General features: G+C 43.9%; 1 protein-coding gene across 2 annotated transcripts in view; it reads left to right on the top strand.

Moving 5' to 3' along the window:
• The window catches only part of TAPT1 (transmembrane anterior posterior transformation 1), a 596742-nt gene that overhangs the window by 530958 nt on the left and 52154 nt on the right, over positions 1-13630 (top strand). For both annotated transcript variants that reach the window (XM_069631915.1, XM_069631916.1), the window contains exon 13: positions 4345-4505. In XM_069631915.1, the coding sequence (XP_069488016.1) occupies positions 4345-4505 (161 nt within the window). The remainder of the gene's footprint in view (positions 1-4344; positions 4506-13630) is intronic.

Consider the following 13630-nt stretch of genomic DNA (forward strand, 5'->3'; position numbering starts at 1 on the left):
CAGCGAGTTCCCAATCTGCAGTAACGGCAAGCTGCTGCAATGCGCAACGTCTCTGTGACCCTGTGGCGCGTAGTCGCTGTAGAAAATCCGGAACATACAATCAATTCCCAACTACCGATCAAATGGGTGTTGCTGTGCGCTTCTCTTCGGTGGGCGTGTGCAAGTTCCAGCGCCGTAGATCCCTCGGCGCAAAGATATTTCAGAGAAAAGAAAAACCTTGTGGAAAGGCAAATCCAGCGGAATGCACTCCTGAGGGCAGCTAAGAAATGAGTGTCCACTCAGAAGTAAGGGAACATCACAGCAATTCCAGGCAACACAAAAATTCCTTTTATTATTGCATGTGCATCGGAGAAACCTGGATTGAAAACGCGTTTTGCAGCCTTCTGACCGCTTAATCACGTAGGTATTGTAAACACAGATAATCGACTTCGTTTTAAACCTTAGCAACTCTATGGTAATACATAGAGTGGCCACTTCCCCATAACAACACGTTCTTAGTATTAGAAGGCGGCCATATTTAAGCATCAGACAGCAAGGTAGTGCGAGTGGATATAGTGGACATGGTTACTCTTATAACCAAATGGGCGGACGTGCGCAAATCTGCCCTTTACACCACCTTGCCCAATTGCCATAGCAGTGTGGGGATTAGCCATTCAGGTAGTGTGGGTGTGGTAAACTCTTGTAGATTATACTCTGTGTACTGAGGGTGGCTGGCATGGGGAAACGCATTGTATTGACTGTAGGTGATCCCTTTGTCATAGATCTGCACAACTATGCCCTGCAAAGACACTTTGACAGCAATTTTGGTTTGGGAAGGAGTGGACGCATTGTGGAACACGGTGTACGAGTGCAATTTCAGCAATATGCATGCACTTTGCAAAGACCTCACCAGTTTTCCAGTAGTAGATGTTGATGTTGTCATACATAATGGTGCCATGCATATGGGTTACTTGGCTTGCTTAGATTTGTTACATAGACTGAGGAGATTGCTGGATGTCGTGAGGACGGTTTCCCCCACCGCCAAGGTGCTTTTCTCATCCATAATACCACGAACAGTATGGCCTCCTGCATGTTGTTCCGAGCCAGACTCAGGAAGGTGTCTCATCAACAGAAGCATGTCTATTTTTTTTGTCCACTCGTGGAATGCTCTTCTGCAACAATTATCTCATTAGTTGTGGAAATGTAGAGTTTTTCGAAGAAATTGCATTTTGTTGTCAAAGGGTGATGCAGTATTGTTTGCTCATCTACCAGATGCGTTGCAGAGTTTACTGTACTAATGTGAGCACAAGAAAACACAAAAGCTAATAAAAGCTGAAAAAGTGTTACTGTAGAAGCATTGAAACAAAAGAAATGGGCTCTTTTAAGAGTCGTCCCTTACCACGAAGTCCCCCTACTTTGGTTGCAAGTTATTCCCGCACGCAGCACAAAAGCCACATCTGGGACCACGAAAAAATTGAAATGTGGGGATTGTCAATTCAGATGCTTAGGGTGTCCTGCAATAGGAAGAGGGACTCCTGCTTCCCTCTGGCCTGGCACTCGACTTACCTGGGGACCCGCGCGTGCCACATTCGCCACTTCACACCATGCTGGCCTAGGGCAATCGCTACAGTCCTATTTCCAATCAGATGGTGCTCGGTGTGGGTCACAGGAAAGGGCGGCATTCACTTTTCCAATTACTTTGTGTACTGCACCTGACAAACATGGCAAGACTCAAGGTTTTCGTCGTGGGTTTTGGCTTTGTGGAAGATCTGTGTGTGTATGCTCTCCAAGAAGACTTGTCTGGCCATTTCGGTTTGGAGGGAGTGGACGCTTTGTGGTGTAGTGTCGAATCGTGCTGTTTCGGCAGACTGCTTGTAGAATGTCAATGCATGGCCTCTTCAGCAACTGTACATTTTGTGATTGTGCACGTTGGAGCCTTCTTTTTGGGTTACATGCCTTGTTCCCGTGTGTTTACTCAACTGAAGATTATGATGAAAGCAGTGCAGCGCATTTTACCTACTGCCAAGGTGCTTTTCTCATGTATACCCCCGAGAATAGTGTGAAGAATTCAATGATTCCTGTTGCCAGCCAGAGGTCGCAAGGGGTCTCATCAACAGTAGCATGTGTGACGACTTTAGTGCTGCTGGGATGTTTTCCTGTGAGGATGAGAACATTGGTTTGCGATACACCTTTTCAAGGCGAATGTCATGTATTTGTCGCACTGTGGCAATGAAACGTTGTTTCACAATCTACAAACTGCACTGAAGTCCCTACTGTAAGAATGTGAGCCAAGGTTGAAAACACACATTTACATATGAAAATCGCAAAATAAGTGTTTCTAGGGAAGCACCTTAGAATAACAAATAAATAAAAAGCTCCCCAATGGCTCTTTTAAGAGCCACCACAACTAAGGACACCCGGTCCCCTGGTTGAAAGTTATTCTCCCACTCCCACTCCCGCACACGCACAGAACAAAAGGTCCGCAAATATCGTGATAGTTGCAGGGTGGCACGTGTTACATACGCCCCTTTTGAACATGATGGCCATAGAAATGGGCCTGCACAGGCTACAGGATTGGGCAATAAAGTTTGTGGGTGTGGTGTGTACGGACAGACTGCTACACAGTGTATTTGTCGACAGAAATGCAATGGGTGTGGTTATGGCGGTGTTACACGAGGCACAGCGTGCAGGTTTTAGTGGATACTGACATATATGGATTGAAAGTAAATGGAAAACACTGTGGTGTCTACTCATTTTGCCATCTATAATGTGCATGTGTAGTGCTGTGGAGTACCTACAATGATGTACCGGATTTTGGTTTCCCTCTGTGACTCTTTGGTGACACAAAATCATGCCGACATTATTGTTCATTGCAGAGGGAAATTTGCACAATATGTTACACAAGTTTCAGAGCCGTTTACAATGGAGGCACTTGCCCAGTTCATGCCGTTTGTTTCCGATGTCTTGCATACGTATCTATCGCATTATGCAGCCACCGATGTGGCTGCATCATTTCCTATTTGGTCCGTGAATGCAGACATGGCGGTACATTGCAAAGATGTGTATTTGTGCCTTTTTTCGACATGTGCCTTTGTCATACTTCGCCCATGGGAATATGACATTTGACAGCACGATTACTTTCCCCCAGCTATAACGTTCATCTTACTATGCCTGCCATCTCCATTTCTGCACACCCCATCTAAATTGGCTTGGTGCCTTTCTTGAAAGTAATATTTTTTTGTAGTACGTGTTGGGCACTGACTCTCGTGAAAACGCCTGGAACACGTAAAGAAACATCTTTGTACAGCTACCCCCTTTCTAACCGATTGAACTACAGTGTTTACCACACTGCCACACCTCCAGCCCTGCATGTGTGCATTGCCAATTCAGTTGTTGATCTGTCAAAGGTGCTTTCTTTACCTTTTTTCCTTTCCCAGTTCATTTTCCTTTATTATGCTGTTCTCACACACGCCACAGAAGGAATGGGAGGAAAGGTCAGTTACAGAAGGGGCAGCACCTGTATGGCTACTATAAGGGACGTGCCGGGAGACCGAATTATTGGGTGGCCCTCACCTACATAGGATTTTGCTAGTGCAACTTAACCACAACGTCCCTTTAACAATGTTTTTGTTGGTGAATATACACATCTACATATATCTGCACATGATTCATTCAATTTGAAACCTATGCATAAGGTTATACATGATGAACTACCTGGTACAACTTTCCATATTTTCTTTGCTTATTTGTATCTGTAATACATCTTACATCTTGTATGAGGCTGCAAAATTATACGGGACAGCACTGCGTATAATATATTAACAGAGCCGGTTTATGGTGAATTTCCATGGCTGCATTCCGGATTTGGTATCCTTTCCGGTTTATTAGGTTTTACTGACAGATTTCACGTAGCCAATGTTGTGCAGGATTGGTCTTATTGTTTCCAGCCAATTAAGCAAAGCTGGCTACGAACACAATCGTAAAGATACTGTTTCACTTGTAAAGCATATTATATGCTCTCCTTAACATGTTTGAGAAATTATCACTTCTTTAAGTTGTCATATACTCTGTTTCCGTTGGCATAAACACAGCAGTGCTTTTCCATCTGATTGCCCATTCTAAATGCAAGGTAAGTGGGCAATTACTATCTTTTATTTTTGCCCACACAGCCGCCTCAAGATGTCCGATTTCTTAAACTGAAATGTGTTCTCGCTTTCAGAGGCTGAGCGAACACTTGCGAAGACCTTTAAAATGGAATGATGATGTTGATGTGTGTGTTTGGGCAGATGGAATTTCTTGCAGCATAAAATAATGGATGCAGTATGCCTTTTTTTTTTTTTTAACTTGCTTACACTTTTTATTTAGGCTTATAACACTGAAGGTCCTCAATAGCATCATATTGCTAGGAAAATCTTGCAAATATGTCAAAGAAGCAAACATGGAAGAAAAATTGTCCCAACCACCTCCTGCTAGCACGCCAATGAAACCTCTCAGTAAACCCCAAAGTAAATGCAAATCAACCCAAGGTAAGATTTTACATTTTCACATTTTAGCTTGGATCTGAGAATCTTCAGTTTACTTTGTCATGTTGATTTATATCGCAAACTGCTACCACCCAAGGGCAGTCTCCAGGTGTTCACTTGCCTTTGCAAGAGAAGAGGGCAGGGTGTGTTAGTGAGGATAGGTTCAGAACCAGGAGAAACTGGCATCTGTGAGCATTGTCTCGCGTGATGGGGTTGGTTCGAGAGGCCCTACTTGTTGTAACCATATGGATTGGCCTCAGTGCCTCGGATGTGTGCTAGTCTTTGTGTTGGTTGTGTGTGTTGTATGAAGTTAGGGTGGGTTTGCGGTCATGCACACTGGTTAGTTGTATCCATATGGGGGCCAAGAGTCGCAGATGACTGGGTGTTTTAATGTATTGTGTTGGTGTGCATTTGTGTAGTGTTGATGGAGTTATGTACAATGTGCAAGGGTATGTTCCCTATAAGGTTATTTCCAGAGTCTCGTAGTTGGTTGGGGTGCGAGCATTAGATTAGTTCTCGGTGTGTCTGTGTAGTTTGCTAGCCCCTGGTCGTGTATCGTGGCGTTGGTTATGTTGGAGGAGCAGGAAAGGGGCGATTGGTTAGAAAATCGGTTTGTTTTACAATGCCTCTGAAGTGCCACTTTGGTTGCTGCCTGATCGTACCTTCCAATGATCTTTGTTGCATTCTGTCGGCCAGCCCCACCTCCTCTCCAAGCATGGAGTATGACTTCCCCTACGGATCTGAGAGCAGAGGATTGGTTGCGCCTAGGGTGTTCCTAGTTATTCAGAGGGAATTCGTGGGAGCAGTTGGATTTTGACCTGTTGTGCGGTTGGCTGCTGAATGGGTGCACCGCTGGTATTATAATTGAAGTGGTGCTCAACTGGGCAACCCTAGTTATGTGGGTTAGCAATTCTTAGGGTAATGCTCATCATTGTGTGTGGGATGTTTTTCCCAGAGACTGTTGATTGGGTGGGCTACTCTTCGCCGGTCTCTCTACTTGTGAGGCATGTGGAAAGTGGGGTATTCTGGTCCTCCTTGATTTCGCTGCTTTTAATAATAATTTAATAATAATTTGGCATTTATATAGCGCTACGAACCCTCAGGTATCTGAGCGCTGCTTATTATTACCCACGGTGTGTGGTGCTCATTTATCGACCTCGGAAGGATGAAACGCTGAGTTTGGCGCTGCCGGGATTCGAACCTGCGTTCGCAGGCTCTGCACTGATGTCAAAGCGAGCGCTCTACTCGCTGTGCCACTTGACCGGCATGTGACAACATCCCTAAGTGTGTTTCTTTTCATCCACAAATTGTTTGCTGCCATTGTCCCTTTGCGCTTGTCATTGTCTGTTGAATAACCAGGTTTTAAGTCATTTTCTGAAGGTGATGTGGTCTTCTGTGGTTTTAATTTTTTTGGACATGGTGTTCTATAGGTTGGCAATTAGGTGTTAGAATGCTGTTCCTCCGGATCTCCTCTTTCCGTACTGTATTGTCTCTATTTGTAGGTCATCGCTTGATCTTGGGTCCCTTCTTGTTTGGCAGTGGCTTAACGTTGGCCTGGAGGAATTCAGCTCCTTGTCTGTGTATTGATATATGGGTGATGCAGAGGGCTTTGAATTTGATGCGTTTATTAACTGGTAGCCAGTGAAGGCTTCTGAAAGCTGGAGTGATGTGGTCTCTTCTGTTTAATCTTAGGAGAATCCTGCCTGCTGTGTTTTCGACCTGTTGAAAATTCTTAGTGAGTCGGTCTTCCTGGGTAGAGGCTGTTCACGTAGTCAATTCTTGTTAGTATCAGGGATATGATTGTAAGGGTTTTGTGTGGCTAGGAGAGGTATGGGAGCAACCCTCCGAGTGGTCTTAGGAGATAGAAGCACTTTTTAGTGATTGTGTTGACTTGCGGTTCCAGCGGTAATCCCCTGTCCATGAGTATTCCTAGGTTATTACCTCGTTGGAAGTCTCCGGTTGTGTTCCCATGCTGGTCGGCCAGTCCAGCTGTGGGTTGGTTGCATTTCTTTCTCTGGGTGAGATGATTATTTCTGTTTTGTCCGCTTTCAGTTTGAGGTTGTTTGTTGTCATCTAGTTGTAGATGTCTGTGAGACAGTTGTTTGGTTCCTGGGTCGTGATCATCTTCATAATTGGTTGTGTCGTCTGTGTAGTTGTAGGTGGTTAGTCTGTGGGTTTGAATGATTTTCATCAGGGGGTACATGTAGATGTTGAAAAGCAGGGTGGAGAGGCGGGATCCCTGTAGAACTCTGCAGGAGATGTTTTTGGTGTTTGAGGTGAAAGGTGATAAGTAGGTTCTTTTGGTTCATTTTGTGAGGAAGAGGTAAGCCGCCTTAGTGCAGATTCCTGGATGACACATTCCAACAGTATTTTTTTATTAGTGTTGCATGATTGTGTTGTATGCCACAGATAAGTACAATAGTATGGGAGCAGATTGGGTGCCGTTGTCTGCATTTATTTTCAGGTCGTCTCATATCGATAGGAGTGCTGATTCTGTTCCTCTTATCGGACAGAAGGCAATTTACGAGTGGTTGAGTATTCCGTTTGTTGCAACGTATTTAAGTAGGATCTTGTATACATAGTTCTCCAAGATCTTCGCTGGGTAGGGTAAATTGGTTATCAATCTCTAGTTGCGTGGATCTTCTGAACTTTCCGATTCATTTTTTAACATTGGTTTGATGTATGCTGATTTGTAGGAGTTTTGTACGATTCCTGTTATAAGTGAAAGATTCATTAGGTTCCGGAGGTTTGTCGCTGGGGTTTTGTGGTTCAGGATTTCTTTGAAGATAACCAGGAGGCAGGTGACCCTTGGAGATCCTGCAAGGTTGGTGTTGTGAAAAAGGCCTAACTTGCCCCTATTCCAAGGGGAATTTCCCCTACCTAACAAAAGCAAAGGAAAGTCTGCGTCAGGATGTCCATCTTAACTTCTGTGTCCAAACCAAACCTGGCCCTCATTTGATACTTCGAAAAATGTACACAGGTTAATGTATGTAAATCATAAGTGTTCACAAGCTGTTCAGAGGTTCTCGCAGCTCTGGGCTTGCAACAAGGTTTTCGTTCCCCCCATATAATGACAGTTGCAGTTCACAATGCCATGGGATTCCCTTCCGCAGTCTCCAAGACAGTTAAGCATGCAAAGGAGTTCCCATCCTCAAATTTCAAGTCTCTTAACTTTGTCCAAAACGGTTTTCAGTGGTAAGTTCCAATTATTCTCATTTGGTTACCTTTCACCAGTTTCACAGAGGTAAATTCCACAATATTCACAAAGCAAACGTTTCTTGACTTGAAAGACAAAAACATTCTTTGTATTTGGCCACAGGTTTCTCTGTCAATATTTGAGTGGCTTTAAATATGCATGCGTCCTCGGTCTAGGCGCAGTTGTTGGACCACACGGTCACCCATTACAGGTCATGCAACCAATGCATATCACTTGACACTTCTCATCAGTTCCTTGTAAAACAGTATCACTGGTTTGCCACCTTTCATCGTTTACTGCTTGCATGCATTCATATAGCTTTTGCCAGTGTTCGTTTTCACAACTCATAAAGTTCCTTCAAAGGAGTAGATTATGCTATTTTTTCCTTTCCTTTCTTCCTGGGAAATTTTACATGGTTTAGTATTTGCCCTTTAATATCTTCCTTTTAATTCGGTATTCCAAGTAATGGCTATGTTCAAATCAGCATTCAAAAGTACTGGGTTTTTCCTTTTATTCATATAGTTATTCAAAACAAATGTCTTCATGGCTTTGTGAGACTGTCTGCCGTGCCCCTTTTTCTAAATTGACTCACCGGTTGCTCTGCACAGCGATGAAGCAAGGCTTCTGACCACCACGATCCCTCTCTCTCGTGCGGCTCCTCACTCTTCCTCTGAAGCATCTTTCTGTGGCTTTGCGTCTGCCATTGATGCAGCTGTTGCAGCTCTGGCCTCTCTACGAAGCTCCGCCTGGTCACGACTGCTTCCTCGGCTGCAGTCTGCCACGGGCTTCCAGCTTCACTCAGCTCCACTTCCCACTGCGTATGCTATGCATCTGTAAAGGGGTTTTGAGTGCTGCTTCTACCACATCTCCTTCCAGTATGGGTCTGTGCTCCTCCAGCAGTCTGTGGACCTTCCGTTCCATCTGCCCCTCCAGCTGCCTCTATCGTCCATGTCCGTTTTAAACCTCCCACCAGGTTGATTGGTTCCAAAAAGACTAGGCCGCTCACTGTCTGTTTGGGAGTTCTGTAATGTTCTTGCTCGTCTCCTCCACGCCCCAGTACCTAACTGGTGTAGGTAATTGTGTAAGTCAATGGAATGGGGTTTCATTGATCTTAGTCGCCTCTTTCTTGTCCCAGTACTTAACTGGTGGGTGTTAATAGTTGATTTATTTAAACAATGAGGAAGGGACAGACAATAGCCTACAAAGGCTTGGGAAAGGGAAACCTCATTATGAAAGGGTAAAGGGCAATACCGTGTCTCACCTAAGGGCCGCCCACCTACTCTTACTAAGTTATCTCCCCATGGTAGTCCTCTCCTGCATATCCACCCACAGGGTTAGGATCCAGTAGCTTTGGCCTTTCCCTTGCCACCTGGTTGGAGGTATCGCCAAGAAAAGGGGCGGGATACCTTCAGGTTTCTCACATCCCCTTCCCTTGGCGATTGGGCTACCCGCACAAGGGTGATACCCCATTGGGTTCTCAGGATACTGTTGGGTTCTGATATTCTCTGATGATCAATTGCAAAACCGAATGTGCAGGAGTATGATTCTTCCTGCCAGTGTCTAAAGGGAGAGAATTCTGGTGTACAGGGGTTATCTTATTGTATTAAAGAAAGGAAAAAAGGGAAGTCTGTGCCGGTGATGGTTTCTTCAGGCATCACCCAGAAAAACAGCTGAAGGAAAGAAAGTGGTTTTACCTCATACATGGATGGGAATTGAGACTTTGGGGTGGAGTTCTTGAGCCTCCTGAACACATTTGATTTTTACAAGGGGGGCATTTCTTAATTTGTCAGATGGAATCTAGTCGGCACAAACTGCAGTTTATTGCCCGAGTCTGCTAGATCTTTTACTGGAATGTAGTTTACTAGGGCTGTTACGAGTGGACTTGTTGGTATTCCGCAAAACAAATTGCTTTGAGTTTCGAAATAATTATCGGAACAGAGATCCTCCCATTCTCCCCCCACCATACACCCGACTTCCATACGTTCTTTCCTTTTATTTTGGGAACAATTTCTGGCCAGATGGCCTCATTCTCTACATGAGAAACAAATGGGGATCATAAACTTGATGGGTCCACCTTCCTCCATTTCTTCCTGACTTTGGGGTTCTAATTTTCTTTCTTCCCTCTCCTTTTCGCCACTTGTCAACTCCTGGATTTCATTGGGGACAATCATTCTCTCTTGGTTGGAAAGTAGGGTGAGGGGACCTCGATGCTTTATTTTATTTTCTTTCGCTCTGCGTAAGGTGAAAATGTTTGCTGGCATATGCTAAGTTTTGGGCTGTTTTCAATGGCTAGTGTTAATGTGGGTTTGTTAAGTTGAAGAACCACCCTCTGGGGAAAAGGGAGGGTAAGGAATTAATAAACGACTCTATATTTGGATATTCAAACGCTTGTGGTAGAGTTTTTCTTCCTAGCTACAAGGACATGGTGCTTTTGACCCAGATAGCATAATTACAAATCATCCCCCAACCAGAATTGGGTAGCTAATCTCTCAAAGCTTAAAGAGAAGTTCCCAAGGTAATCTCCTTCATAGGGTTGAACAACCCCCTGAGGTATATTTGTTCTTTCTTGGGCAGCAATCAAACGTGCCAGACCCATCTGGAACGGTTATTTGGCCTGTATTTGGTGTCCTGGCAATATATTTTCTAAAGTGAACATATCTGTCTGAATTGGAGAAGGAAACAATTTTACGTTCAAACCTCCCCCCCCCCCATTTCTTGGCTAGAGTCAGTTTCAATGCCCCTTGGCGGAAAAAAGCCCTTTGGGGTGCAAATAGTCAAATTCTGTCATTCTGTCTCCCTGTTTTAATTGATAGGTGGACAGGGTAAGAGTATCTAGTAAGATTTGTGAGTCATACAGTAGATCCTGAGATGTATAACTGGAATTCGACACTGGGTGTAGATTGTTGTGATTTTGGAGATTCTCTTGTGGGGTTGGATTTTTACTATTGTTTATTTCCTCGGGGGGGGGGGGGAATGTTCGACTACAAGAAACATATGGGATGGTTTTACTTTAGTGTAAGTCTTCCCCAACTTGTATCACAAGTCCATCCCATTCTGACATCTGTGAAGTCATCATGAAGTAGACATAGACAAGAGATCTATAGTTCTGGCTAAGCATTTTTATTAAATCAAAAGAAGGCCTAAACTGCCCTGTTCTAAGGAGAATTTGCCCTACCCAACAAAAACTAAGGAGAACCTGTATCGGGATGTCCAACTTAAAAATTCTGTCTTTGTCCGAACCTAACCTGGCCCTCACTTGATACATGAAAAAATGTGTATGGGTTAAAATATCTAAATCAGAAGTGTTCACTAGCTGTTCAGAGCTTGTCCCAGTTCTGGGCTTGCAACAAGGTCTTCTTTACCCCCACTTCAAGACAATTACAGTTGACAATGCCAAGGGATTCCCTTCCCCAAGCTTCAAGACAGAATAAGTTCCAATTACTCTGATTTAGTTGCCTTTCACCAGTTCCAGAGGTAAATTCCACAGTATTCACAAAGCAAACGATTGTCTGCATTTGAGTGGCTTTCGATACGCATGTCTCCTCTGTCTAGGCGCAGTTGTTGGACCACAGGGTCCACCCCTTACAGGTCACGCAACTGATGCACATAATTTGAAACTTCTCATCAGTTCCTTGTATACACAGTATCACTAGTTTGCCACCTTTCATCTTTCTGCTTGCATGCATTCATATAGCTTTTGCCAGTGTTCATTTTCACAACTCATATAGTACCTTCATAAGAGTAGACAATGCTGTTTCTGAATAGTCCCCTTTCCTTTCGTATGGGGTATTTTACATGGTTTCATAATTGCCCTTTAATATCTTTCTTTTCAGTATTCCAAAAGTAATGGCTTTGTTCAAATCGGCATTCAACAGTACTGGCGATGGCTTTCAATCATATCAGTGTTCAAAAGTATGGGGTTTTGACTTTCATTCATATATGTATTCAAAATAAATGTTGCACGGGTTTGTGAGCCTGTCTGTGGCGCCAGGTGTCACCACCTTCTAGGTTGGCTCAACGGTTGCTGCGCACGGCGATGAAGCAAGGCTTCTGACCGCCATGATCCTTCTCTCTCGTGGACCACTTCCCTTTTCCTCCACAGTGGCTTTCCGTGACATTGCGTCTGCCACTGATGCATCTCTCACTGCTCGCGCCTCCATCCATAGCTCTGCCTAGTAACAACTGCTTCATTGCTGCAGACTGCCAAGTTGGTTCCAGCGTCCCTTGGCTCCAGTTCCCGCTGCATACTCTCTGCATCTGTTCTGGGGTCTCGAGTGCTTCTTCTGCCACTCTGTCTTCAAGTACAGGTCTGCGCTCCTCCAGCAGTCTGTGGACCTGCATTTCCAGCTGTCTATCCAACTGCCCCTTCAGCTGCCTCCATCTTCTCTGTCCATGTCTGTTTTAAACCTCCCACCAGGGTGATTGGTCCAAAAAGACTAGACTGCTAACTACCGCTTTGGGAGTTCTGGATTGTTCTTGCTTGCCTCCTCCTCGTCCCAGTACTTAACTGGTGTACGTAATTGTGCAAGTCAATGGAAAAAAGTTGCATTGATCTTAGTTGCCTTTTCCTCGTCCCAGTACTTAACTGGTGGGTGTTAATAGGTGATTCATTTAAACAATTAGGAAGGGAATGACAACAGCCTACAAAGGTTTGGGAAGACTCAATATGGAAGGAAAAGGGGGGTTACTGTGTATCACCTAAGGGCACCTCACCTCTTCTCCCTAAGTTACCTCCTCCCCAGGTAGTCCTAGCTCACATATCCACCCCTATGGTCGGGATCCGGTAGCCTTGGCCTTTCCCTGTCCACTAGGGTGGAGGTATTGCCAGGGAATGGGTAAGGATACCTTGGTTTCTCAGTGTCCTTGACCAGTGTGAAGATTATTTCTTCAGTGATTAGTTCTAGGCAGGTGTGTCTTGCTGTAGTCTGTTTCCACCGTTGTCTGTGGTTCAGCCGTTGTAGTTATATTAGTGCAGTTTGTGTTGGTCTGTTGGATCATTTCTATTTTTGGTCTTAAGTGGTTGGTGATGCAGTCACATAGTGCTTGTGTCGGGATGACGACTTTCTTGCAGGGTGAAGGGTTTTTTAATCTCTTTGATGATTCTGAAGAGTTCTTTCTGTGGATGTTTGCCGATTCTTGTAGCGTAGTATTTTTATTTTGAGTATTGTTCATTTGTATAGTTTGAGCTGTCTTTGGTATTTTATTTTGTCCTGTCGGTTGTACTGTTCTCTCCATATTTGTTCCATTTTACGGTTGTTTTTTTAGCTCTTGCAGCTCTTCTGTGAACAATTTTGCGGTTTAAATCATTGGGCATGCTGTAATTTTGTCAACAAGCATTTTGTTTGTAATATCTGTCTTTCATGTGACTTCACTGGTATATTGTAGTATGATGCATGGAAGTTCAATCATCTAAAATAACTTCCATGGAGAAGTTTTATTGCAAATGCACAATTACTTTTTGAAAGGTAAAGAAATGTTTGTATTGAACAAAATGGGCTAGGTGTCATCGGATCAGTCTCATATCTCCCATCTGAAAATACTTGACAAAGTATTCACCACTACTGAGTGCTTAAAATGTTGAAGATTTTGTGAAGTATAGTTGGCCAAGAAGCCAAAAAACGCTGGTCTGTTTTGCCTTTACTTCATAAATCATTGACATGCTAGAAAATTCTTAACTGACAAATATTTCATAGGTTTGGGTGTGTTTGACAGAATTTATTTTGATCGCGGCAAACTGACCGCAATTTATCTGCTTGGGGCCCAATTCAAATGCACATTTTTAAAAAAAAATAAAATAAAAAATGTATGTCCTCCACTCTCCTGTGTTGGTATTTTGCAATATATGCGACCAAATTGCCCCAGAGTCCAAATCACCCATGCAAAATTCAATAAAATTGGTCATTAGGTCAGTTGTTTTAGGTCAAATAGGCTA

The sequence above is a fragment of the Ambystoma mexicanum genome, chromosome 6q, assembly GCF_040938575.1.
Source record: "Ambystoma mexicanum isolate Mex_15411 chromosome 6q, UKY_AmexF1_1, whole genome shotgun sequence".
Lineage (NCBI taxonomy): Eukaryota > Metazoa > Chordata > Amphibia > Caudata > Ambystomatidae > Ambystoma > Ambystoma mexicanum.